General features: G+C 44.5%; 2 protein-coding genes across 2 annotated transcripts; one reads left to right on the forward strand and one right to left on the reverse strand.

Moving 5' to 3' along the window:
• Window positions 1-386: 386 nt before the first annotated feature.
• On the forward strand, window positions 387-7,889 carry LOC115783243 (uncharacterized). The gene is made up of 17 exons (XM_030733979.1): window positions 387-462; window positions 1,667-1,690; window positions 1,800-2,135; window positions 2,216-2,406; window positions 2,507-2,698; window positions 2,783-2,859; window positions 2,951-3,037; window positions 3,478-3,713; window positions 3,796-4,244; window positions 4,336-4,660; window positions 4,748-4,993; window positions 5,151-5,712; window positions 5,811-6,035; window positions 6,127-6,452; window positions 6,565-6,824; window positions 6,909-7,157; window positions 7,257-7,889. Exons 3-17 carry the CDS (start codon window positions 1,800-1,802, stop codon window positions 7,831-7,833), a joined length of 4,338 nt encoding a protein of 1,445 aa, XP_030589839.1. The 5' UTR covers window positions 387-462; window positions 1,667-1,690; the 3' UTR covers window positions 7,834-7,889.
• A 1,995-nt stretch (window positions 7,890-9,884) lies between these two features.
• Window positions 9,885-27,168, reverse strand: LOC115783245 (suppressor of tumorigenicity 14 protein homolog). Its single transcript, XM_030733983.1, has 19 exons — window positions 26,809-27,168; window positions 23,607-23,763; window positions 22,563-22,693; window positions 22,283-22,353; window positions 21,826-22,019; window positions 21,086-21,121; window positions 20,723-20,951; window positions 19,924-20,060; window positions 19,688-19,785; window positions 16,780-16,880; window positions 15,317-15,450; window positions 15,128-15,232; window positions 14,847-14,954; window positions 13,937-14,050; window positions 13,729-13,854; window positions 13,428-13,611; window positions 12,328-12,599; window positions 11,971-12,107; window positions 9,885-11,617 (listed from the first exon to the last, which is right to left on the reverse strand). The coding sequence occupies exons 1-19, from the start codon at window positions 26,848-26,850 to the stop codon at window positions 11,456-11,458; spliced, it is 2,538 nt and encodes an 845-aa protein (XP_030589843.1). The 5' UTR covers window positions 26,851-27,168; the 3' UTR covers window positions 9,885-11,455.

Raw genomic sequence — 27,168 nt, forward strand, 5'->3', positions numbered from 1 at the left:
ACCATGAAGCTTCGACCCCATGGGTTCGCTGATTGGATGGAAAGCTTCAAAGCTTCATGAAGCTTCATCTAGTAACAACCCTGTTACATTGAGAGCAGCTCAGGGAGGCTGAGGGACCTCAACTCTCAGCATGTGAGCAGCACAGAAAGGAGCCGCTGCTGCTCATGTGCACGAGGAGTGTTCAAATTTAAATTTTTCTGCTCCGCTCCCATTGGCTGCCCTCTCTCACAGGGAGCGGGATCGAGGTGCAGTATCGTTTCCAACTTGTGATCAATCGCTGCGCCTCATTTGTTCCAACTCGTTCCCCCCTGCCTTTCCCGGGCCAAAATCGTGGCCAATCACATCGCTCTATTTGTTCTAATTTCGAGAATCACACTTTTAGCGTCCAATGGGAGGGCCGGATTTGTTTCAATTTCTCCTGTGACCCTCCACCGGCAGAAAGCTCAGCGCTTCGGAGAGGCGGTAAGTACCGATTTGTGCTTACTTTATATGCTCTATTTTAATGGGAAAAAAAACTGATGTAAACCGGTTACAAATGTATTATTCGCAGGGACTCTCACGACGCTCTCTGAGCTAACGTGCTGTTTGTTTACTCGGACTTTGTGAACTTGTTGTTTTACGATGTTTAGCTAACGTAGCGGCCGGAACTTAAAGCCCGGATCACCCAGCCACTAACAGACAGCCACGGCACAGTAACCGTGAACAAGTAATCAGATTACTGATTACTCCTTTAAAAAGTAACTTAGTTACGTTACTGATTACTTAATTTTAGTAACTATGTTAGATTACAAGTTACTTTATTAGTTTATTAGTTATATGTCAGACATATCTCTCATGAATCATTCTCTCAGGTCATTCTGAGTGAGAAACAGCATTTCTATCACAAGGTAGAAGCTGCACTCAGTTTTTGGCAAAGTGGTTTTTATATATTTGTTTTTTTAAATGAAGGTAAAAACTGTCTGACATTAAAAATGTCTTTTTAAACAGAAATCGGGCTCACAAGGCTGCAGAAATCACAACAAACATAACATCACAGATCTATAAAGATATTTGAAGTAGCCAAAAAGCACAGGTTTGATTATAATGTAGGTACAATAACACAGACTCCTAAAGATTGTTGAAAACCAGGTTATTTCTTCATTTTATAGAGAAGCCCTTCATAAATCATGCTGACTGCACTCTGTTTACCAATATAAGCAAAGATATTACACATAAAAACACAGAAACATCAGGATCACTTTATGGCACAACGCCCCCCCCCCCCCCCCCCCCCCCCACCCCACCCACCCAACATAAAAATGACAACCAGGAAAAGAGGGCGAGTCAGCTGTGTTTAAGGGCAACATTTCCTGTACTACACACTATCCGACCAACTTCTCCAAATGTTTCTGACGTAGTGTTTTTGAAGCTAGATAGCACTCTGTCACCAGCACAAACCTTAATATTGTCATCGTTAGCTGACACAAACTCTAAATAGTTCCTGGATTTCCAGCTAGAAAACGTGCATCTCTCTCCTGCCTCCAATGTTCTTGCGTAGTGTTCGTGCGGTTTAACAAACTCACATCTGTAGCTGTCAGCTTATAGCTTGTTTCTAACTGTAGAAAATGACTGAAAGTTTAAATGAGATGATGTAAGCATAATTGAACTCTGTGTTTTCTCCTCTCAGTTTCACCAGCTTTTAAAAGAAAAAGTGAGTCTGAATTTTCATTTTAATCACTCCATTTAATCTCGCACACAATCAGCAGCTTTCTGACTTATCTCGAAGCGCTCTTGCAGTCATACTTTTGTCTTCTCTTTAGATGGAGCATCCTAAATTTAGGAGGACCCCCAATGGGACCCTCGTGTTCAAGGCCTCCAAAGAGGCTCAGGCCATTGGGCCTCGGCAGGGATGCTACAGAGCAAAGGGCCCGGAGGAGGTGGATGCAGAGGCCTGTGCACACGTCGCCTCAGAAGGTGGTGATCCCAGCAACACCATCCTCACGCTGAGCCGGTGGAAGGTTCAGTTTGGCCGTTATCAGGGTCAGACCTTCCACTGGCTGCTGGAGAACGACGTGGGCTACGCTGTCAACCTGGTTGCCTCCCATCAGAAGGAGCGAGAGAGGACGGGGTCTCAGTCCCCACTCATGGCCAACAAGGTGGGCTCTGTCAGCCAGATTCATTCATATTGAACAGTCTGATGAACGCATTAACATTTCTTTGTGTACTCGCCTTGAAGGACGCCTTCACCCGCTACTCCTCAGCGTACCCTGACTTTGTGGAGGCGGTCAGGTGCCACTGTGCGTTTGAAGAGACGCAGGTGAAGACCCTCCAGCCCAATCAGGAGGGACAGGCTCTGGTTGGCTTTGGGGACTTCAAATCTGAGACCCTGCAGAGCCTGTATGACTGTGAGGAGCCCAAGAAGAAACAGTATGTTGTAGCTGTGATAAAAGATTTCCATACTAACATCTAAGTCAGCTTCTTCCTGAATAACCTCAGTTGTAAGTTTTAAGTTTGCTCTTCTCTGCAGGTTTGTCAACTTCCTGCGAAATATGGCACCAGCTCCTGGCTCACAGATGGAGAACGCCGTCCGTTATGTCAAGAAGAGAGACCGACAGAGAGCGAGGGCTGCTACAGCCGCCACCACAGCTGCCATCATCAGCATCAGCAGCAGCACAGCCTCTGTCTCGGCTGCAAAGATGGGGCCCAAAAGCACTTCACAGTACGCATTTCATTTAGTGTTTGTCTGCGTTTGATCATCTGAACATATTTGAAGAAGAAATGCTCATGTTGTGTCCTGTTTCAGGTTTGCAGCCTTTGTCTCTGTGGTGGAAATGCAGGCGAACGTTAAAAACCAGGCGGCCCCTAAACCTGTGTTTCCAGGTGAGCTGAAGCTCTGTTTCATGTAAACACAAAACTGCTGTTTGCTTTTTTTCTTCAAGCCTCATTTATTGTTTGTGTGTTCTTGTTCCAGCCTCCTTCACACCAGCTCTTCCCTCCAGAACATCTGAAGAACCTACAAATGAAGAGCTGGTTCAGGCAGCAGTTCACACTGAGGAGTGTAAGTAACTGAACTTTTATCCATGTCACATTTTTATAATAACAGAAAGACTTGCATTCATGTTCTCTGCTGTTTTTATTCTTTCTTTCTTATATTTTGATGCAAACACAGAAGAGGGGAAAGCAGATGAAGGTTTGTGTTTCATTAAATACTCGGTGGGTTTCCTCTCTGCTCACTAACTGAGCTGCTGCCATTCAGCTTTGACATCACAGCTAATCAGAGCACCCTCAGATAATTAATCTCATTATTTAAACACGTGGCTTCTCCTCCACCTTCCTGCATTCCTCCATCAACAAGTGCAGTCCTCCACCTTCATCTGAACACCTTCCACTCCGTCCTCCCCTGGCCCCTGTGTCTCTCTGCTCTCCTGCTTCTACTCTGTCTTTACTTTAAAAATCAAACTCTTCGTGAACTAAAACATCTGTTTCTCTTTCATTCAGCCTCTGACGTACAGGCACCTCTCTCACAGCACCTGCATCCACCTCCTACCACTTTCTTATGGGAGGAGCCCATAGGTGAGGATTTGCTGGAGGCCTCACTGGAGCTGGATCCACTTGTGGACACAACAGCTCCTGCTGCTCCTCCCCATGAGGCTCCCCCTCCATCTTTGGCTCCTCCACCACCCCAGGCAGGAACAGCCTCCATCCCTCCCCCTGCACCTGCTGGCAGCACAGAGGTGAGGCTGCACAGAGTAATCGCTGTCTCTTCAGTCGTGCTTGTCAGTGCCACAGATAATAAAGCTGCTGTTCTCTCCTCAGCTGTTACCCGAGTCCTGGAGGGCAGCTCTGACTGCAGAGCAGCAGCAGTGGATCAGCCGGGTGCTGTTTACCAGCGACAGCTCGGGGAGGCCGCGGCTCATCACCGAGCTGAACTTGTGGTGGTACCCTCCCCAAACCCGGCCGGTCTACAATCAGCCTCCCGCAACCCCTGACCCCTTCTTTGCATGTCGGCTGTTCCTGTGGATGCCCCACAGGATCTGGCGTCTGCAGCTGACGTGCCCCCAGCCTTTATGTCATGGGTCCATGGCAAAGGCTGGGCTGTACAGGACCATCCGGAGGGTTCTGGACATCGACGGCTGGTATCTCATGGCCACCGAGTACCTCGAGTGCCGTTGGTGTAAGAAGAAGGTCGCAGGGTGGTCACAGGGCATGATAAGGCAGCTGCCCCCCACCTACAGCTGCCAGTTCCCTGCTGTATTGACGTACAAGTACGAGACAAGTATCCCATCCATGTGTGCTGTCTGCTGCAAACATTAATCTGATGAAGCTGTGCATAATGCTGCTTTTGTTGTTGTGCAGGCTGTCCTGTGACCAGAGGGTGATTGCACAGCTGAGGTCACGCGCCCTGGGCAACAGTGCCAATCTGCTTTACAACACCCTGCAGGAGCAGCACTCGGAGTCCTGGATGCGGAGAGCAATCCAGTACCTCGGCGTTTGCGAGCAGTTCCTGGCCTTGTCCAACTTGAGGGGGCAGTTTCCACCACCGCCCCCGATGCCCCCTGTGCCATCACCTGTCTGTCTGCTGACAGTGTACGGCTACGATGTCCTGACACGGCTGCACGAAAACAAGGCCAGGATCACATCCACCTTTGGATCCATCCTAAAGATGGATTCCACCAAGAAGGTGAGCAAAAATTGTTGTTGTTTGAGAGAAGCTGCTTTTAAAACCACAGTCCTGTGTTTGTACTTACTGAAGCCTCCCTCTGTGCAGGTGACGAAGAAGCTCACAGGTACCGCTTCAGACACGGCCGCCTGGGTCACTAATGTCGGCAACGAGCACGGCCAGGTGCTCATCAGTGTCCTAACCTGCACTGAGGGCTCTGACGGCCTGACCCGAATGGCGGCCGGATTAATGAGGCGGTACCGAGATGCTGGGGTACCTCCCCCCCAGCTGATCTATGTGAAACAGGACTGCTGCAACAGAGACGGCGTGTCCAAGACAGCTGCCTTATTTCCAGTAAGAACTGACATTATTATTAATTCTGTACATTTGTCTTATTTTAGTACAAACAGGCAAAACATAACATCAAAACTGCATTTTATTCCTATGAGCCAAAAACAAACATGGGTTCATCTCAGGTGTTAAAACACAAATCATTTTTTCCCTGTCACAGGAGTGGGGACAGCTGGTGGTTCGTCTTGACATCTGGCACCTGATGCGGCGCTTTGCATCAGGTGTCACCACAGAGAGCCACCAGCTGTACCCCACCTTCATGAGGCAGCTGTCTCACTGCATCTTCGAGGTGGACCCCGAGGATGCCCGCCGTCTCACCGAGGCCAAGCGGTCCGAGCTGGAGGGGAAGCACGGGATGGTCGGCCTGACAGAGGCCGAGGTGATCCAGAGGATCTCCAGAGAGGAGTGGAAGCTCCACTGTCGTCGCAGGACACGCGGGGCCGTGGAGACTGCGCTCCTCATCCAGGACCTCCTCGACACCTTTGGTGGTGCGGCAGGACGTGACACCCTGGACGTCCCGCTGCTTGACGCGCTTCGCATCCAGGACATCTGGAGGACACAGATGCGCCACCTCACCTGTATTCAGGACCCACCGGGTGTGCAGCTGTACACCGAGACCGGCAGGCTGACAAAGGGCGGAATCAGTCTGCCAGTTTATCGCTGCGCGAGGGGCTCCACTTCTCTGGAGTCCTTCCACCTTCACCTCAACCAGTTCATCCCAGGTAAATACAGGTGTCTCTCAGCCCGGGATGAAATATATTCTAATTATATTGATTTTATGTAAATGTAAAATACATTTGAATATCAAACATTTCCTCAGGGACGACGGCGAGCGCTAAGTACTTCCAGGCATTTCTGGTTGATGGACTGGTGAGGTGGAATGAGGACCGCGCAGCAGCAGCTGCACCCCGAGATGCAGCTGAGGGTCACGTGGCATCTCTGTACTCTTACAATGGCCACCTCAAGCACGTCCTTAACCAGAATAGCCAAACGGTGCTTGGCCTTCAGATGGTTAAGGATTTCACTAAGCCTGCTGCGTACACAGGTAATAAAAACAAAAAACATTCCCATCACTTTTAAAACCAGCAGATTTTAGCAGCTTTCATGAGCTTCAACCAGCTTGAACCCTGTTACAGGGGAGCTTATCGGGGTGGAGTACCTGTACCAGCAAACAGGCGTCGTGCTTGAGGATGTCAGCCTGGACCCTGACACTCCGGATGAGGCTACTGCCGTTGACACCCTCATGGAGGTGGATGAGGGGATCGAGGAGGACGTCGGGGACCCCACCATCTTTAAACCTGATCCACCCCCGACCACCAGCACAGTGGCAGCAGCTCAGTCAGCTGATCCAGCTGAAGCACCCAAGTCTGAGCCATCTACTCCAGCTGCCCCCCATCAACATGCCCCTGCTGAGGCCCCTGAGGTCCAGGCTCCTGCTCCTCAGCACTCCTCAGACTCTGAGGTAACACTCTGTGCTACACACATTGCTAATGAGGATGTCACCGTGGGAACTGTATTATTTTATGCTGCTCTCCTCTTCCTCATCTTCCGTTTGTGTCTGATATTACTCTTAGGATGAGGTCCAGGGTCCTGATGGTCAGCCAGGGTATCAGCATGTCTTAAAGCTTGCCCGTGCCCTGGTGAACGTGAGGAGCCTTCAGGGGCTTTCCACCAAGAGGGTAGACAGACTCGTCACTCTCTGGCAATGCCTGCCAGAGAGGGACAAGCAGCGAGTGGTCTACCCTCCCAGACACCGGGAGAGGCAACTGAGGGGGCGGTTTAAGGCAGCAAAGGGGAAAAACACCTCCTGTCCGGGGAAGGAGTCTCTCCAGCGGTACGACGCTCTTCAAAATGCCGTTTCCTCCTTCAGTGAATATGTGTGAATATGTATGTTAACAAAACACCTTCTGTCCTCCAGCTGTGTTCTTGGACTGAACTCGGGCCCTGCAAGCTGGCCCAACGCCAGTCGCCTGGTGGAGGCCATTTGCAGCCAGCTCTGCCGTCTTCACCCTGCAGCCACGCGTGTCCGTGGGATTCTGAGAACTCGGTGGTCCCTCATTCTCACTGATTATGTGGCCATCAAAGAGGCAGTGCTGACAAGCCCGAGGTTGATGGCTCAGACCAACATTCAGCTTTTCGAGCTGAATCAACGGACCCTGTCACAGTGGTAAGGGCTGACATTAAACTATTTTACTGTGTCTCTATGTTAAAGTTTATCGTGGGATGCAGATCAGGAGCCTAAAGGCAGCCTTGGTTTGTTTTTCAGGTTCTGCAGACGCCAGAAATCCTGCGAGAGGGCTGTGCTGGAGCAGGGACTTGGAATGGTTCCTGCTCCAGCTGCTGCTGACCAGCCTCTCCCAGCAGCTAAAGGACTGTCCTTGGAGCAGGTGGGACAAGGACAGCCCTTCAGTTACAACCTCCCAGAGGAGCAGCTGGGACCCTCCAGCAGGGGACTGCCACCTCCAACAGACCAGCCTGGGCCCGTTGCTGTCCTTCCTCCATCTCCTCCTGACCTGCGGACACCTCTCCTGCCCACCTCAGGTTCGGCTACTCCCTCGGCTCCTTTTCCTGGACCGCAGCGTGTTCCCCGGACTACCGCCTACAGGAAGAGGAAAGCAGCGGAGGCTGCTGCTGCTGCTGCTGCTGCTGGGCAGGTGCCCCCCCAAGGACACAAAGCCCGCCGGCAGCCCATGCAGTACACCTGCAGCAAGTGTGGCCAGCCTAAAAGGCTCGACACTGGCCACACTCGCATTGCAGGTGTGTCCTACTGTGCGGCTGTCGGTGGGAAGACTGTGGAGGAGTGGAAGGAGGACATGAAACGGCGTGACCCCCCAAAGCCGTGAACATGTTCATTTTGTTCTGTATTCAAGTTATTTTACTAATGTTTTCTTTTAATTAAAGATGCATCTTTGTTGACACTTCTTTCCTTCATTGTTCTGCATGGAAAAACAACCTGACAAGGTCAACAGGTCAAACAGTTCATATACACTTTATTTACAACACACCTGCTTTCATAGCAGTTTCTGAGAGGTGATTTCAGCTCCTGAACACTGAATTACAGTTATTCACAGTTACATCATGGACTTCATTTCAAGAACCAAAAAAAATAAATAAAAAAAAGTCAGTATCCTGCCTTAACCACACATTTTAGTTCTTCACTCACACCGAGTGTCAAACTGAGTCATGTTGAAGCAGAAAGAAAAAATGTGCAGAGCGACATCAGAGGCGTTGCGGACAGACAAAAGCACACACAGTGCTACGTCCCTACTTTAACACATTTTAATACACAGCGTGGAGCTAAAAATACGTTTTCATAATATTTTGGCCTTTAAGGCTCCTAAAGGAGGCCTTGCGATCTCCATCTATTAGCAGGTAACAAGTTACTGCAGCAGCAGTAGTGCAGAAAGTGAGGATGCTCTGATGCAGGATCTGTGTGAGGACAGCCATCTCATTCAGTCTGAAGTGCTCTCTCCATTTATTGTTCGCAGCCTACAAACTCCAGATAGATACTTTATTGATCCCACAAGGGAAATTATTGAGTTAGAGCAGCAAGAACATAGTACAATCTACACTAAACAGACACAGTTGCAAAAAGATGTAATACAGAAGTGTGTCTGTGTGGATTCTCAGTCATCCAGGTCATAGTAGTCTCTGGAGCTTGAAAAAAGGCGACTGGGGATCTTGACTGGTGTGACTGGTGTGTTCACCTGTCACAAAGGTGTTATAAAAGGACATTCTTTAACAGCAGCAGGGTTTATCTTTCATTCTTGTCCCATGCTAACGTTTGGTCCCAAACCGGCGACCGTCTCCTTCCCAGCAAACGCATGGGGCAGAACCCCCCCCCCCCCCCCTCTCTTCTCACCCCCACAGAGAAGAACACGAGAAGAATCCTCTGAGTACATTTCAGATCCAGCAGTTTTTCACTTTTACTCCAGTAAAGAAGTTAAATGAGCCTTCAGCTCCTCCTGGAGTCTTTTCTGTCCTCCTGCTGGAGTGAAGGATGAGAGTCCATCTGGTCCCGGCGCAGGACTGAAGCAGCATCCAAACCAGCCTTCAGTTCAGAAGCCAACAGGACACTTTTTATTTTATTGTAACCTCATTACTGTTTATCCTCTGTGCAATACCTTTGCTGATGCTACACTCAATTTTCCCATCGTGGGACTAATAAAGGGATTTCTTACCTTCCTTCTCAAACTATAAATTATATATAATTTTATATAATAGTGATAGAACAAAATGAAAATATTAAAATCTAAGTAAAGAAAAGTAACAGACTGACATTGTGCAGGAGAGTAGTGCAAATTGCATTAATAAACATATGTACATTATGAATCTGAAACACAGTTGCACAAAGATATCATAGGGTTTGATAAACTCTGTTCTTTATCAGCAGCAGGGCTTATCTTTCATTCTTTTCCCACGCTAACTTTAGCTGACATCCTTGTGCCGAGCTGGGATCGAACCGGCGACCTTCTGCTTCCCAGCAAACCCATGGCGCAGGACCCCCCTCTCCCCCTCACCCCACAGAGAAGAACGGACAGCAGCCTTAGTCCTGTCCCCATTGCATTTTACAAGTTCATAATTAACTTGACACCAAAATAGCAGCAAAATATGCCTCAGATCATTCAATTCAATGTTATTTACATAGCACCAAATCACAATAAACAGTCGCCTCAATGCACTATATACTGTAAGGTAAAGACCCTACAATAATTACAGAGAAAACCCAACAGTCAAAACGACCCCCTATGAGCAAACACTTTATTTAAATATAAGCAAAAACAATAAAGGAGCCACATAAATATATAATGTATTGTTCATGAATGCTTTTATTGGATGATTTTTGGCAGCTGCTTCCTAAAAGTAAACACTGACATGACCAATTACCTGTGTGGATTTTTAGAGCTTAAAATGTAAACAAAGACAAAAAAAAAAAAAAAAAAAATTCAAAAACATTTTTTTTTAGGCCAAAAAACTGCAGCCACATTTTCTTCCTGCATTTTAGCCATAGAAATAAAGTCCAGTCAATACATCTGAGATAATAAATCTGAAGCAGATTATTGCTATGGTCTGACATTGTTATTATTTCTTTCAATGTTAAGCATTCATTCATTAAAAGTATGTTTAGGATAAAAAGATGGACAAACGCACACTGTGCACACAAAAACAGCCAGCAGGAGAGCACAAATACAAAAATGAGTGTAAGAACAGCTGCTTTAATGCATCGTCGCTCAGAGAGAACAGCACAAAAAAACCAGCACAAACACACAAAATTAACCCAAAAAATTCAAATTACAAATACAAAACTTTTTAAAGTCAATTTCTACTGCAGATCTACAACTACTTCCTATTAGCTAATGACTATTCTAATCCAAAATATTTATAATTTATAGAAAAAAATTAATATTTCATAAAAGTTTTTATCATTTCAACAATCAAATGCATTTATTTTGAGTGTATACATTTTTAAAGACAGAGTACTGGGTAAAGCTTTTCTTTGAATTTTAAATTTGCTGCATTTTTATGCTCAGCTGGAACAAATTTAAACTGAATTTAATTTTGTGAAGCTACAATAAAAGTTCCCACCTGATCGTTTACAGCAGGTCTGCTCCTCATTTTTACTTCAAATTAAAAATACACCTTTAGCAGAACTTTTACTCCAAATTAAGTATTTGCAGCACTGGGTGAGCTGATGATAATTAACCCAGAGATATAAAAAATAAATATATTCAAAAAATCCTGAGCCTCAAAGATATTTGCAGTTTTTATGTACGCAGCTGTTTATAGTCACAAAGTTTCCATTTTGCCCTGAGAATGTTTCAAGCACCATTATTTACAAGCAGCTCACCGTCACACAAGGAAGACGTGTGGTTAGATTTACAAACACACATTTCACAAACAACCAACAGCAGCGCAGTTCAGCGGGTCGCACACGAGAGCAGAACTGAGTAATATCCTGACAAAAATAACAGGTAAGAGTGCAGCTTCAGATCAACGACAGGCAGCTGTGGGACGTTCTGATATAAGGGACTCACAATTCACAACAACACACTCACCTGCATCCCAAAACTGTCACAGAGAAAAGCCAAACAATCAGACTCCAGGTGTGGATCAAATTAGAGCTGCTGTGTGTGGAAATGTGCTCATTGTCCTCGTGTTTCGGTTAAAGTCAAAGGAAAAAATCTGACTCACAGTCAGCTGCAGGCAACAAACACCCAACAAATGATTCAGACTTAATCCATCAAGCTTCATACCTGCATCATGTAAATAAATGTATTTTGAAAGGCATTTCACTGTTAGGTAACAGATATGATACTGCAGGGAAGTAAAAAAAAAAACGAGAGCTGATGTTGGCTGTTGCAGAGTTTTGTGTTGCACTGCTGAGGAAATCCATGCAGAGGCGTTTGTGTCAAATATCCAAGAGAAATACCCATAAATCCAGAGAACCCGTGCACCCTCCCACCCCTACACTCCGCTATTTGCCTTGATCCAGTCGCGGTATTTGGTAACTCGGGTGTAGACGCCAGGTTTGTTCTTGCGAGCACAGCCTTCGCCCCAGCTCACCACACCCGCCTGGAAGACTCGCCCCTTGGGGCTGGTGAAAGACAGGGGTCCACCAGAGTCACCCTGAGGATCAGAGAGCAGACGCATCATTTCCTGCTGTGAAAATATCTACAGCTGAGTCCCAATAAAAACCAAAGGACGTGTTAACCCTTAAATAAAATTTAAGAATGTTTTAACTGTTCGGACTTTGCTAAGGATTAAAGTTTAAGTCACTGTCCTCGTGCTGTTGCTGCCTTGTTATTAATTATGGCTTGCTGTATTTTAATGTGCCAAAGAAATTTCTGATCCAATTTTGGTGTGTGAAATAATTTCCATTTTTTTTTGGCACCACATGGTGGGAGATATTTTCAGTGGCATATCCCTCCAGGTGTTCTCACACCTGTTATTTATTAGAAGCACGTGTGAATGGTTTGTACCTGACAGGCGTCCACGCCTCCCTTCAGGACTCCAGCACACAGCATGTTGTCGGTGACCGAGTCTTCCAGGAGACTCTTACACACCGTGCTGTTGATGATCCGCACGGCCGCCTTCTGCAGTACGTTCGCGCTGAGGCCTGACAGCAAAATCACTTCATTACACACAGAAGACAAATCTAATGCTTACATAAAATCATTTAAAAATTAGCATGTGTAGCAAAAACTCTGAACTTATTTGGCTACTCTCTTTTAGATGCCACAAATTTTCAGTCCAGTTCTTGTGCCATTTGGAACACCTCAGCCTTTTCTCCCTTCTTTAAGAGTAGCTTGTTGACAGCCATCCCTCGCTCAGCTCACCTTCCTCCCTGGTAGCCCCCCAGCCAGTGATCCAAGCCTCTTCGCCTTCTGGAAAGTCGTGTGTGGCGGAGGGCAGGCAGATGGGCCAGATGTTCTGGTTGAGGTTGACGTTAGCGTCCAGTTCCATCAGAGTGATATCGTGATCGTAGGAGAGATGGTCGTAGTCCGGGTGAGCGATGATCCGCTTCACGCCCCTCCTCACCGTCCACTTGTTGGTCTGACTCTGCTCGTGAAGCCCCAGTAGTGCCTCCCATTGGTCAGCCTGAGAGAACCTGCACAACAAGAACAGGCAAGGAACTCTTTCAATGCATTTACAGAACTGATTTTCATGACGTTTAATAATCAGTTGTGGCATAAAAAAAAAAAGCAATAAAACCAGTGGTGCACAAATAGCTGAGTCTCCACTTTGACTTTGGTCTGGTTTTTTAGTCAGAGATCCGATCAGCGGGATGAAGTAACAAATAAATTATTTACAGACTTGTTAGCAGAAGATGGGAATGTAGTTACGAATATCAAGACGACCCTGTCACAGACGCCCTTCGATAATTACAAAGATATTCTACCAAAAAATATTTAAAAAGTATTTCTGCTCATAAATTCAGATGTGCCATCTTTAATTTAACAGAAGCTGGATTTAATACAAATTAACCGGCACTAAAACATCGTGATTCTGAACCACAAAGAAACTGCTGAATGTGTCTCATATTTTTAGATCACAGAAGTCCCATTATGTCCCCTTATACCTTATACTCCTCTGCAAAGTTAAAAACTGAAAACCTGGTAAAGAGTGCTGCTGGTGATGGAAGAAGATGATGGAACGACCACAGTCATTTCTGCTTAATGATCCCTCTCAGACAGGTCCCTCTAAAAACTGGGAAACTGCTCGGTTATAGTTTCAGTCAGTTTGATGTTTGCTCTCTGCACAGGACTGAGGCCCATCAGTGTGAGCAGTGGGAATGGGGAACTTAAACTACCAGCAGCACGACTTCTTGCTAAGAGGACACTGAAGAGGAAAAAACATTTTTGATTTTTTTGAGGTCTGTTCCTGGAACTTTCTGATCATCCTTCACACGAACAAACACTGACGGAGGAGCTCCTACTTCTGTTTGTCTTTGTCCTGGACGCAGTGGGCAGCGGTCAGCAGCCAGCGGTTATTCAGCACAGAGGCTCCACACACATGTCCCATTCCCTTGAAGTGGAGGCTGACCTGCCAGGGCCACTCGCCCTCCTGAGACGCCTGACCTCCCACGATGCGAGAGCTGCGGTACGGCCTTATCCCGCACTCTGAAATCACACACACACACACACACACACACACACACACACACGTACAGGCGTTACCTCACAAGTTACTGAAGGTCACACTACAACCATCTGCAGGTGAGTGTGTGGTAAACACACCGCAGTCAGCTTCATCAGAGCCGTCCTCACAGTCCGGCTCTCCGTCGCACTCCGGGTTCAGTTTACTGATGCAGCGTCCGTTCCTGCAGCGGAAGGTGAACTCTGAACACTGCTGCAGTACCAGAGCTGAGTGACAGGAGACACACAGTATCAGTCAGAAACTCTAATCTGTAGGTGTCCTTGAATTCCCAGCAGCTTTCCTTCTTACATTTTTCACATCTGGACTCATCAGATCCGTCACCGCAGTCATCTTTGCCGTTGCACTTCAAGTTCTCCGGAACGCAGCGGCCATTTTTGCAGGAAAACTGCCCTTTGCATTTTACTATAAAGCAAAAGAAACTTCACTTTGATAAAAATCTGTTACATTTAGAGCTTTGTTACTACCTTAACTTCAATAATTTAAGCTGTCATCATTTTAATTCCAAAGCTCTTTTGAAGAAGTCTGTTTCAGTAGAAATCATTTCTAAGGCCGGTCTGACACAATGTTTCCACGTCTCTGCACACATTCCTACATTCTTCAACAAAACTGGCTCCACCGGCTGGAGCACCTCATAACTTATCTGTCAGCTCGTGTTTGTAGCCACATTTTTATTTCAGTACTGCTTATGTGCATACTGCATGAAACTGGATGGAGAAAAATGATAAAATTAGCCTCTTGCTGCGACGAAGTTTCAATAAATTCTTTGCATTGAAACATTGGAGGCCACAGAGTCAATATATTACACAAAACTACAGTCATTGGGTTTGTATTGGTACCAAGTCCTCAGACTGTGTGTCAGTACTCATTTAGAAAGGGAACCTAATTGGCTAATTTTAGTAATTCAGAGTGGCTTTGTTGGATTCATGGATTGAAATGGTCCTTACTTATCTCTGTGCAGACCCTCAGTTTATCCTGTTAGAAGTTTCTTCTGATTGGCTGCCCCTCCCTAAAACTAACAATCTGAATAGCAGGTGAGTGAGGCTAGTGTACCCAGAGTCTAACTTGACCATATTAGGGATATCTCCTCTTATTGATGATGCCGCCTGAGTGTTTAGAGCTTTATTAAAAACTTTACGCCATGTTTAAGACAAACAGCACCTACTGAGATTGGTCCAATTTAACTTTCTGAGGCACTCACCACAGTTTTCCTCATCCGAGTTGTCTCCGCAGTCATCCAGCCCATCACACAGCCATAATTTTGGTTTACAGTGACCATTTTTACACAGTATCTGAGACGCATCGCACTCTGAGCAGAGACACAAAGAAACCCAACACAGATCAGCACAGAAAAGAATGTACCGTGTGGCTGCCAGATCTTTGGAGACTGAGGTTTAATCCATATTTGGTGCTTTAATAAACCTTCTTTAACTCTTTTTAGATTTTACAGAAAAAGAAGTTTGTTTGATGGTTTGGACTCACTGCAGTTGGCCTCATCGTTGCCGTCATCACAGTCGTTCCAGCCGTCACACTGCAGGGTCTTGTTGATGCAGAGGTTGTTGCTGCACTGGAACCTTCCCGGACAAGCTGAGAAGATAAACACAAAATTCCTTCATCCGTCCGCCTGCTTCAGAGAAGCCAGCAGTCCTTAATTTGAACATATATCCTTACGATTGTTTGGGGTGAAGGCCTCGTACTCAGCAGCGAAGCCCTGGTCCACGTAGGAGGAGTCTGAGTTAAACTCAATGGTAACTTTGTTGCTTTTGATGGTGAGCACTGTGCTCTTTAAGTCACTGCCACACAGTCTGCAACAAAGATAGCGAGGTTTTACAATGCGTCTCTCACACACACACACACGCACACACCTGTGCAAAAGTCTTGAGCCACCCCTCCTTTCTTTATATTTTGCTTTAAAGGAGACAGATTTTCTAGTGAGATTTTAAAGTGGTCTTGAACAAAGACCCTTCAAAGCTTTCTTTGGACATTGGCTGCTTTTTCGCTCATTTTCTTGTACCTGACCATTGTTCCTGTTGACCATTTTCAGAGGAATGCTTTCTTTTGGGGTTGAACCACTGAACCCTGACCTGTGAATTGCTCCAAGCATAAAAAAGCCACCCAACCCAAAGGATGAACCAGTGTTACATCCACACACAACAGACAACTTAACAAATAACAAAATTTAAATGATATCTTTAGGCACTTTATTACTAGCAAAAACACATCATTTGTTCCCATTTCTTTAGATCAATCGATGAAATGATGACACAGTTTGACAGGCATAAAGTATTATTTACACCAATTTTTTTCTGAAGAAATTGAGGAAACTGAACAAGTGGAGGACAAAAGAAGAAGTGCCAAGTCTAGGAAAAAAAGCGATCTACAACAGATGAACAGTTTGTGAAAGTCTTAAGTGACTGAAAACCAGTGGCAGAGGGTACAGAGGAGGTCAGGGGAGAGGTACAGCAGTGAGTATCAACAGTCATCTGTAAAATATGGTGGAGGTTCTGTTATGGTTTGGGGCGGCATTTCAGTCGGTGGTGTTGGAGATCCTGTCAAAACTGATGGAATTATGAATGCAGGAAAGTACCATCAGATTTTGATCCACCATAAAAACCATCTGGAAAACATGTGATTGGCAGCAGTTTCATTTTTCAGCATGACAAGGATCCCAAACACACTGCCAGTGCAGCAATGCAGAAAAACACACAATTAACCACCATCAGTCATGGATTGGCCTCCCCAGAGCCTGAACCTCAACATCAGTGAAACAGGTTGGGCTCATCTAGACAGAGATGAACAAAATGAGAGCCGACATCCAAAGAAGAGCTTTGATGTCCTTCAAGAAGCCTGAAGAACATTTTCTGAAGACTTCTTAAAGAAATACGACAAAGCTGCCTGAGAGAGTTCAGACTGTGCTGAAGATCAAAGGTGGTCACACCAAACATCAACTTTCAGACTCTGGAAATTTACAAACTCTTCTGTCTTATTTACTGGATTTCTATATATTCCATTACACCTGCTTCCCATCCTAGCAAAATGAAGTGGGAATTCAAGACCTTTGCACAATAATGTATACTAGAAATGAAGAAATAATAATAATAATATAATGAGGCATAACACTTCTGCTTCCTGACCTTTCACCGTTGATTTCAACATAATCGTGGAGGCACTGCTCAGTTTGATTTCCCACGAAGAATTTGTTGAACTGAAACTTCAAAAACTTTTCCTTTGCTACCTGAAAAACGAGAAAACAAAAAAATTATTAAACAAGACTAACCAAATATTACCAAAATACCAAATATTATTAACTGAAAAAATAAGTCTGTAATTAAGGGACTCGTGTGGGTGGTCAGGTTTACTGATTTGTACTTTCAGTAACCTTAAAATAATGAGCAATGATGGAAGTATTTCATCATCTGTGGGTGTTGTCTTTATAACTGAGAAATGTATTTTTGTTTTTCTGAAGACGCAGTTGCTCAGTGTCAGAGAGAAGTTTGGTAAACTTCCTGAAGTGTGTCATTTTAGTGGAATTTAATGAATTTTGATTCAGAGGTTCCTGTTCAGGTTTGCAGGAAAGCATTTGCAAATCTGTAACCTGAGCACAGATTTACATATGGGTCCGTTTCATTCTCAGCTGACCAATGAGCTGCTCCGCTAAGAGGCAGAATTTACATTTGTAAATCCCATTTAAATTCTGAGGTTTTATGGATCATGAAACAGAACAAAAAGCTTTATTCATTGATCATTACCAGTGCAAGCACCTCTATAAAAGCAGATGTTTTGGCAGCTTGCTGGTCTGGAGCATTCAGGTGTGTGTTAACACAATACTAATGAGGAAAGACTTCAGCAATGATCTCTGAGAAACAACTGTCACTGCCCATCAATCTGGGAGCCATCGGGCCATTTCCAAACAATTTCAAGTCCATCATTCTACAGTGAGAAAGATTATTCACAGGTGGGAAACATTCACGACTGATGCCAATCTTCCCAAGTATCAGCAAGGTGTGGTGGTAGATTGAGGACCCAAATGCAGAATGCAGGAGACAGACATGGAACATAAAGTTCAATGTTTGGATGAGATGACTGAGTAACTTGCAATCCCGAAACGGGTAAGAAAATCCAAAAGCCATGAAGGATCACTGGGAAAAACATCAGGAACAGCACAGCTCTGTGGGATGACTCAATAAAGGGCAACAGGAAACAATAAACACAATAAATATGACAATAAATACAAGAGTTAATGAGGGAAGAGGAAACTGGAGGGGAACACAGCTGAAACAAATTAAGAAAGACCAGACAAGGGAAGTAAACTAAATAAACACACAAGACACAGCTTACCAAAATAATCAAACATGGGAAACATCACTGAGGGAGATTTGGCACAAAAGGATGGAATACTAATTAAATAGGGACCAAGAACAGAACTAAGAACACACTAAGTGAAATAGGGGTAATAATTGTGTGGTGGCTGTGGCTCAGGAGGTAGAGCAGGTCATCTACTAATAAGAAGGTTGGTGGTTTGATTCCTGATTGCTCCAGTCTCCATGCCAAAGTGTCCTTGGGCAAGATACTGAGCCCCAAGTTGCTGAATGGGTAAATGTAAACATGAGTAGAGAAGCTATGTAAGATCTAGTCCATTTACCATAAACAGTATAAACCCTAAGAAAAGCATTAATTAAATAAGGAAAATCAAGTCCCAGTTAGCATGTTAAAGGAACATTCAAAAGACAAAACACAGCTTGTTTGGAAGGGTTTCCAGGAGAAAGTCTGCTTAGACTTGCAAAGCTGCACCTAAAAAAACCATCAGACCTCTGGACCAATGGACCTCATTTACTAATATGTGCATGGACATTTTCTTATCCTACACAAAAAGCAAGTGCACACAGAAAATTACCAGTGGGTTCACACTAGCCAACATACACACAGTGGTGTGTATGTTAGTGAATCAAACAGCTTGTAAATCAACAAGCTTGTGTAATCTGCATGCTATTGGCCTACAGCCACACCCTACATCTTTACGTAAGGAACCAGGTTTACCTCGACGTGAAGTGGAGAGAGCAGTAATGACGCTGTAAAAGAGAAGGCAGCACTGCTAAGGCAAAAAGGCTGGAGAAAATCCAACTGAAGAAACTGAAATAACAGTGTCCAAGGAGGAATTTGGAAAAGGTGCGCCTTTCCAAATTGTTTCAATGGTAGTCCTGACAGTTAAAAAAAAAAAAGACTGAGGCTCTGAGCACAAGATTCATGGACAGAGGATTCTACCGTGGTCAACAGGATCCAACTTGCAGGTCCAGCACATAGTAGCAGGATTCATGATGAAAGCTGGGATGGTGCACAGGAACATCTGTGCCACATTTGGATTAGAAGTCCCAAAGTCCTGATGAAAGATTCCTCAGAAGGTGGCTGAGGACAACATGGCTACAGTACTGTGATACTTGAAGTTCCACATAGACAAGCAGCTGCTGACTAACCTGTCAGACACAGTCGTGGGTGACAAGGAGCAGAACACTGTAGTTGTGATAGATGCGGCAATCTGAGCTGACAGCAACATCAAACTGAGGGAGCGTGAGTAGATGGACATGGACCAGTTCTTATGGATGTCCCATTCACACACACATTCTTACAAGCACTTCTTTCTACATCTACATGCTTTCTATCTAACATTCACACACACTCACACTTGCAACTTGGGGTTCATTAACTTGCCAAGGATACTTTGGCATGTAGACTGGAGGAGCCTGGGATCAAACCATCAACCTTCCAATTAGTAGATGACCTGCGCTACCTTCTGAATCACAGCCACCCTTTAAATTTACTTTGAGCAAATTGAAACATATCAGGGACTGAAAGAACAACTGCAGCAGATAAAGTGGGCCCGGTGGTGACAGGAGCATTATGACATGTAACCCCCAAACTGGAAGAACAGCTACAACAATTCCAGGTGCAACATGCGAGGTCTCTGCCCAGAAGGGCGCAGTCATTGGAACGGCCAAGATACTGCGCAAAAAGCTTCAATAAAATGAAGGAATAACATGCACTCACCTCGATGTTCCAGACACACGAGGTTTGAGGAGGGTAATTGGAGGGGAAGAACGGTGAAGTGAAGGAGCCTTTTTCTCCAGTCAATGTGCCACCACAGTCTGAACAAGAGACAGTTCATACTGACGTAAGATCATCTACAGGAACAATCGCTCCAGCCAACTTCCATTTATGAGCTGTCAGAAGATCGTGTAATTATTGGAGTAATTATTTCACAAATAAGAAGTGACTTCTGTTACTTAGGTCAGTCAGAGGAATCTGGGAGTAGTCTGCTCTGAAGCCGGGGAAGTTTTTGTCCTCATTGGTGACCAGCATCAGTAACATGACGTTTCCAGAGGAGATGAAGGACAGTGAGCCGTGAGGGTATCCACACTGTCTGAGAAGACATCACCGAGACAAAAAGACACATTTTTAAAGAGGAATTTTACAGAAGGCTGAAAATCCTGTTTCATCCCTGATAACACAGTCCTGCATAATGCCCAAGATGAGTGTATATAAGCTTCTGACCCCAACAAGCCATCCACCTCTGTCACACCAACCCTCTGCATGTCCTCCTTCACTACATCCATGAATCTTCTCTGAGGTCTTCCTCTTTTCATCCTGCCTAGCAGCTCCATCTTCATCATCCTTTATCCACTCTCCCTCTTCTGCACATGTCCAATCTGTCTCAGTCTCACCTCTCTAAATGTTGTCTCCAAACTGCTCACCCTGAGCTGTCCCTCTGATGGACTCATTTCTAATCGTGATTCACCTTTTATTAAAAATGAAAGAATAATCTTTATTTTTTTTTACTATTCCAGTGAGTTTTTTCATCTCAGGCTGACACGTATCAGGTGCGTCTCCTTCCCCAACTGTTTCCTTCTTTATCTTCTTTTTTTTTTTTAACCTGACCGGAGTCAGTGTCTCAGGGTAAACAATAATCAGCACCCTGGTTATGTTAGTCCAAGCATCATTTTTGACTGATTATTAACATGGGGATACTCTCATTTTCGGTTTGAGGTAACTGACACTTTAGTTCTGGGACAGTGATTATCTCACTCTGTCAGCGTGCGTTTCTCTATGGGAGCCAGCGAATCGAAGATTTTGATTAAGTCTCGCTGACAGTTGTCCTCCAGGATCAGGTCCTGGAAGTCGAGCTGGATTCGGTGTCCCGGGTCGGCACGAAATTTCCACTGCATGTGGGCGTTTGAAGGGTACGGAGAGTCTGGAAAACCCGGAGAATCAACATGCCCGGGACTTCTGACGTGGATATCAATGAACTTCCTCTCTGAAAATATGATGAGAAAAATATGATTTGAAGTTCTGTTTAACACACACCAGTGCATCAGTGCAGTGCTGTTTGAACACAGTTTAATAACAGTCTTTACATACAAATCTGTGCAAAGGAAAACCAGTTCTCACCAGATAACGGCGTCCGGGTCAAGCGTGGATCTATCACTGTGAACAAAAAGATGATGTATTAGTAAACCACATATCAGTTCTTCATTACTAACCAAAACAGGCACATAAAGTATACAGAATAATAAGTAAGTATATCTAATCATTATATATCATTTATTTATTGGATTAAATAAAAAATTCTCCTAACATATTTTTATATATTCAATTTGCTAGTGTCAAAAATGAACACAAATATAGAATTTCTGATATAAGATGTTAAAATCTTGGTGACGGAGTTCAGAGCAGATGTTTCAGCCTTACAGAAGAATCTGGGCCGAACGTTCTGGTGTCTCATTTCTCCTCATCTGAAACTTTTCGTATGAGCAGCGAATCAGAAACAATCCTGCAGTTTTGCTGCATCTGGTTCAAATCTACTGCTCGTCATGTGTGAACAGCTGTGACACACAGATGTAATACTGTTGTCCAGCAAACATTATAGTTATGGCTATAACTACACTCAGTTTCAGCTGCTTTGGTTTTAATGAAACTAACAACAGGTGCACTAGAGGGGCAACACTGAGACACCCCCAAACAGGAATGGTTTTACAGCTGGAGGACACTCACATTTTTCCCTCCTTGTCTTTTCTGACTGCGTGTATGAAGTGAAAGCAAAGCTGTTATTGTGATATTGTTGATCTGTTTGGTTAATGATGAAAATCCCTGAAAAGCTGTAATCTGTGTGAATCTGTGAGCTGTCACACCTTGTGATATGACGCTGTTGACACTCAGAGAGTCTTTGGGTCTCAGCAGCAGTCGCCCGTGTCGGCCCCCCGCACTTTCTTCTGGAGGCTCCAGAGACTTGACGGCTTCATCCAGTGAGGTCTGCTGGGGGGCGGGGACATCAAACTCTGACTGGTAATACGCCACGATGCCATTATCACCGCTGTTGCCCTCACTGCACCGCAGGACACACAGAGGATTTGCACAGACTTTATTTACAGAGAGCAACATTAAAACAGAGGTGACTGCACACTATAGCTCAGCATTACAGGTATAAACCAATCAGCCACCTCAGCTAAACTCTGATTAGTGTTATGCAGCTCCGGCATAACACTTTGGATGCCTTTGGATCTGACCCCTTAATAAGATCTTCATTTTGTCTTCATTTTGTTATCAGTGTCCACGATTAGCTTATCTAACTAAATCTGCACACAGTACCTGAAGGCCTGGACGCTGGAGCGGTTGAAGTATTTGGCCAGCACTGAGTTTTTGGAGTAAATCAGTTTCAGCTGAAAGAGAAAAAGGTCACATATTATTATACATATTTACATTTGTTGCCTCAACAAATAGAGAAACACACGACAGAGGAACTACAGAGGAGAAGCAGTCGGAAATAACGACAGTATTACAATCGAGTGTCACGGTCGGCGATCGTTTAGTGACTGTAGCGGTAATGTGCTGTAAGTTCCCATGGTGATTCGGGGCAGTTAAGTCTCACCTGTTGGCCGACTTGAGCAGCCAGCTCAGTAAACTCGGAGCTGCTGGGATCTTCATACTCTGGCAGGAAGTGCTTGTCGCTGATTTCCATGGCGCCGACATAAATTCTCTTCATTTTGACGCCGTCGCGGTCTGACGACACAGACGTTTCAAATGTTTATACACAACATGATCATCAAACAAAAACTTTATTCTGTTCATAAATGTGTATTTTTTCCATTCTTCAAAATTGATGGATTAATTTTTCTCATAATTCACCCCTTTGGACTTCAGGCTTAAAGTTCAGTGTGGTTTATCTGAATAATATGACCTGCTGTGTGTTATACAGAAGTCTGTGCTTCAATCTTGGTGAGTGAAATTCAGGTATTTTATTGGTCTGTTACTTAAAATCAGTTTTGCATGTTTGTGTCTTGCATCCACATGAATGCAGCTTTCTAAATTCAGCCAAACCAGCCTGATGGCACCAAAACGCCCACGCTGAGACTTCAACATTCAGACTCCAGAAACTAAGAGTGACATCATGGTGACTGCTTTTTATACACACTTAACAACCACTTTATTAACTACACCTGTTCAACTGCTTATTAAAGTGAATCAGCCAATCACATGGCAGCAACTCAGTGACACCTGCCTAAGTTCAAACGGAGCATCAGAATGGGGGCAGAAAGGTGATATAAGTGATTCTGAACATGGTTGTTGGTGATCTTATTTCATTTTCAGATGTTCTTAGTTGAATTAATTTATTTGCTTTAAATTTCCATTTCATAGATTCTAAAATGTTGAGAAAAATGAAACTAATTTGTTTTATTTTTATAGCAGTTTTTAAAAGTTCACATTCATTACTGCTGTTCCTTGGAGGCATTTGTTTTTTTTAACATATGATAGGCTAGAGTTGCTTTATGGGATTGTTCACATGATTAGTGCCGCAGTCATTTCAAACAGATGTTCCCTGTTTCTTCCAGTCAGCAGGAGGAGAGGTTCGGTTAGTTTCAGTTAGACACTGAAACACTGGATGTATGAACGAAGTCTGATAAAGTCAGCTTACGGTTAAAGTGCCAGACCAGCAGCCCAGTCATCAAAGCCAGAGCACAAATCAGCATGCCGACTCCGATCCACAGCCGCTTCTTTTCATAGAGTTTCTTCTCCAGCTGCTTGGAGTCTGTAGCCGGCAGAAACTGTAGGTCTGCACCCCAGTCACGATCCTGCACACAGAGAGAGTTTAACAGTTTGTTCAAGACTCTACATAAAAGATGGGGTTAGTGACTGTGAGGTCACCCATTGGTTTTGGTCTACGGTTTGGACTTGTGGAGTTCAATGGTGACAGCAGCATCGTGGTCTCTAAGACTGGACTGAAGTCTGAGTCCAGTGGTGCCACAGCAGAAGCTTTTGTTTCACCACAGACGAGGTCACTGTGATGTCTGAGGCCTCGACAAGCAGTTTGCTGTTTTTAAACCATAACTGGACCACAGAGTGGACTCCTGACAAACAACTAACAAGCTTGGTTAGCAAGGCAGGAGCCCTGGCTGAGTAGGTACTAAAAAAAACCACCTGGTACCAGGCACTACCCCCTAATGGAGAACCCTGAAAACCAAGTCCAGCGAAGTTGAGCCAAGCAAGTGCTCGAGAAACAGAGGCGTAAGAGTTAGTCTATTAATTCCATTAAAAATAGCCCAAAAGGCACCAAACAAAATGAAGTTAGTTAGTGGACTTTTAGTCAGCAGCTACCTGCTTCAGCAGCCTGTGTTTGCTCAGCTGGCAATAAAATTAGCCACACCCCTAATTTAAAGCCTTAAAGATATCAAACAGATGAGTTATAAAAACAGTTATGATGAAACGGAAAAACTAGCCATACAGGCCAAACCAGTTTACTGCACTAGGATGTAAACATGTTTATTTCTGGTGTAAATTTCAACATTTTAATATGGGAGTCTGTGGGAGCATTGTTTCAAATATACTTCCTCTTTCCCAGCTAGGGAGAAACAAAAGCTTCTCAGGCCATCTCATGTAAATTTGACTTTTTTCCATTTTGTGTTTTTTCCCCCAGAAGTTCAGTGACACTGACCTTTTATTTTTAGGTGGCAGCTGTAGTTGTGTTTTGTAGAGAATTTTTCAAAACTTTCTTTGTATGTCTTTCCAAAATCTCTTTAACTGTAGCCACACCATAAAATCATTTGCTGGTTCCTGACCCAGATTTCCATGTTTGTTCTCACTTTCATTTCTTTTTATCTAGTCTTTACCAAGTACACATACCTTAACTTCTTCCTCCATTGAAGTCACTGCTGACATTGTGAACGCGATCAAATGATGTGAACGGCAGACAGACAGAATCTACAGTCAGCAGTTTGTAAAGGGATTTAGGGACGTCACAAAAAGCCGGTCCTTTGGTTCAAAGTTGGTGACAGAGTCCTGAAAAGGTATCAGTCTCTGTTTTTGTACTGACATCTGTAAATGAGGACACGGTGTGTTCAGGCTCTTTGCTCTGTGAACCTGTTCGGCCGTGCTAAGGTGAAGCAGGGTGGTGCTGCACAGGAATGTCTCTGTGACTCGATGTTAAACCAGCATGTTGATTCATGCACCTGTCATTAGACTCTAATACAGTCCTTTAAAAAAGAGTCGGTGAGACGTAAATGCTCCCAACACCCAGAAAACAGTTTGTCTCAGAGGCGAAGCTGCGTGAAGACGTCAAGAGCTGCTCTAACTACACTGTGTCTCCTTATTAATCCTGTACATGCAGAACAGTCACTGAGTGCTTCAGAGACGCGCTGAGAGAAATTACTGAGAAAACACTTTTAGAGAAGCTTTTTCTCCAGATGATAAAATGAAAATCAGTTTCTTTTCAAGCAGCTTTTTCTGGTTCCTGAATGAGCTCCAGTTTTGTTCAGCAAAGCAGCCTCATGTTTCCATCATCTTTAAGGAGTTCTGCTGTATTAGTCAACAATCAAAAAGATGCAGTTTTCAGCCTGTGTGTGCGCGTGTGTGCGCATGTGTGTGTGTGTGTGTGTGTGTGTGTGTGTGTGCCCACTAATGTTGACATACAGTGAAACTCTAGTTGAGGATAACATCGTTTATCTGTGAGATGATGATTATTTATCACAATCAATTTTAGAGTGTAGGAAATCTGTGGAACTGTTTGAGTTTGTATGGAGGGACAAATATAAAGCACAAAACGAGCATTATGGCAAAAACCAAAACATGTTGTTTTAACATTAACGTTAGAATCGGATCAATGACACAGCCCGTCGTGTTACATTAATAAGGTCAGAGTTAGTCTGCTTTAACTGAGGTCTGTGAGGAAAAATGCTTTGTTAGACAGGTTATGTTGTAATATCACAAATGGCCAAAGGTCAAGAAATAATCAGTGTAGTCAATATGGAAATCATTTTATATATTTACACACACACACACACACACACACACACACACACACACACACACACACACACACACACACACACACACCACTGGTTGTGGGACAAGAGTTGTAACGTTGCTGGGCCCAAGAAAAAAAAACACACTAACAGCGGTTTCCTGGGAGAACGCCAGCTGACGGCTGTGGGTCACCGATCACAGGGGCCCACAGACCGTGTCCACAGATCACTTACTGATGTAGACACAGCTGGGAGGTGCGGAGGAGGTGGAACCATCCACCTCTTCAATGCACGACCACTTTTCAGTCTGCTTCTGGTTTAGCAATGACACAGTTGTTGATGCCAAAAACAAAAACACGCACACAGTGAAACTAAACGATGTTACCACATTAATGAGACAGTGAAGCAAAGCAGCTGTTTCCATGTTTTGCTGCCATCAGATTCTAGCTTTAGATATTTGATCAGAAACATGATGATCAGTTCACCATCATCTAATCGTCACATATAACCTGGAAACACTGACAGGTCTCTAAATGTCTTTGATTATTGAAACTGCACCAAATGATTCATTCAGTTAAATCACATAATCAATAAACGTGGACACCAAACCTGCAGTCTTTGGGTTCACTGTCAGGTTTCACTTGAGTCTAACAGAAACCAGTCCTCACAGTACAGATCACACATACACCAATAAAACCAGTGCAGCGTGATGTGGAAACCAGTTCAGACATTCTCCTGCTCAGCACGCATATCAGTACTTTTATCATTTAGATATAAACTCAGGCATATTTGTTTGTTTTTTTAATCTCAGGTGAAACCGACAAGCCCGTTCCCGATGTGACGTCACGGGCAGGTTAACACTCCCGGTATTGGACTCACCCGAGTGGGACTGAACTTCTCTCCTGAATCCAGTGAATCCATCTGTCCGTCCGTCCTTTTTTTTTTTTTTATTCGCCGTCACTTTGACTTTCTTTCTTTCTTTTTTTTTTTTTTTCCTCTAACCGTAATAGCGTCGCGCTGTCATGGCGCCGACAGGTGAGCAGCGGCAGGTGTGTCTGTCTTTTCCCCGGTGGAAGCCGAGTAGAAACCTAAACAGCACTCTACTTTGTTAAAAGTTTTTTCTGATAGTTTGAGGTCGCTGGAGCCTGAGCGTGAGACTCGGTGCTGTCTCCGGGTCGGTGTCAGAGCGGGTTCTGGGGCAAGAATGAGGAAACGGGGCAGAGATCACAGGGCCCGGAG

The sequence above is a fragment of the Archocentrus centrarchus genome, chromosome 7 (assembly GCF_007364275.1).
Source record: "Archocentrus centrarchus isolate MPI-CPG fArcCen1 chromosome 7, fArcCen1, whole genome shotgun sequence".
NCBI classification, from domain to species: domain Eukaryota; kingdom Metazoa; phylum Chordata; class Actinopteri; order Cichliformes; family Cichlidae; genus Archocentrus; species Archocentrus centrarchus.

Bases quoted from the DNA above. Each gene is read 5' to 3' on its own strand.
- LOC115783243 (XM_030733979.1), top strand. From the start codon at position 1,800: ATGGAGCATCCTAAATTTAGGAGGACCCCCAATGGGACCCTCGTGTTC. The intron at 2,699-2,782 runs GTACGCATTTCA...GTCCTGTTTCAG, and splicing joins GGGCCCAAAAGCACTTCACA to GTTTGCAGCCTTTGTCTCTG. The intron at 5,713-5,810 runs GTAAATACAGGT...ACATTTCCTCAG, and splicing joins CCTCAACCAGTTCATCCCAG to GGACGACGGCGAGCGCTAAG.
- LOC115783245 (XM_030733983.1), bottom strand. From the start codon at position 26,850: ATGGATTCACTGGATTCAGGAGAGAAGTTCAGTCCCACTCGG. The intron at 20,952-21,085 runs GTGAGAACTGGT...TCATATTTTCAG, and splicing joins GACCCGGACGCCGTTATCTG to AGAGGAAGTTCATTGATATC. The intron at 13,855-13,936 runs GTAAGAAGGAAA...CCTGTCACTCAG, and splicing joins TGAGTCCAGATGTGAAAAAT to CTCTGGTACTGCAGCAGTGT.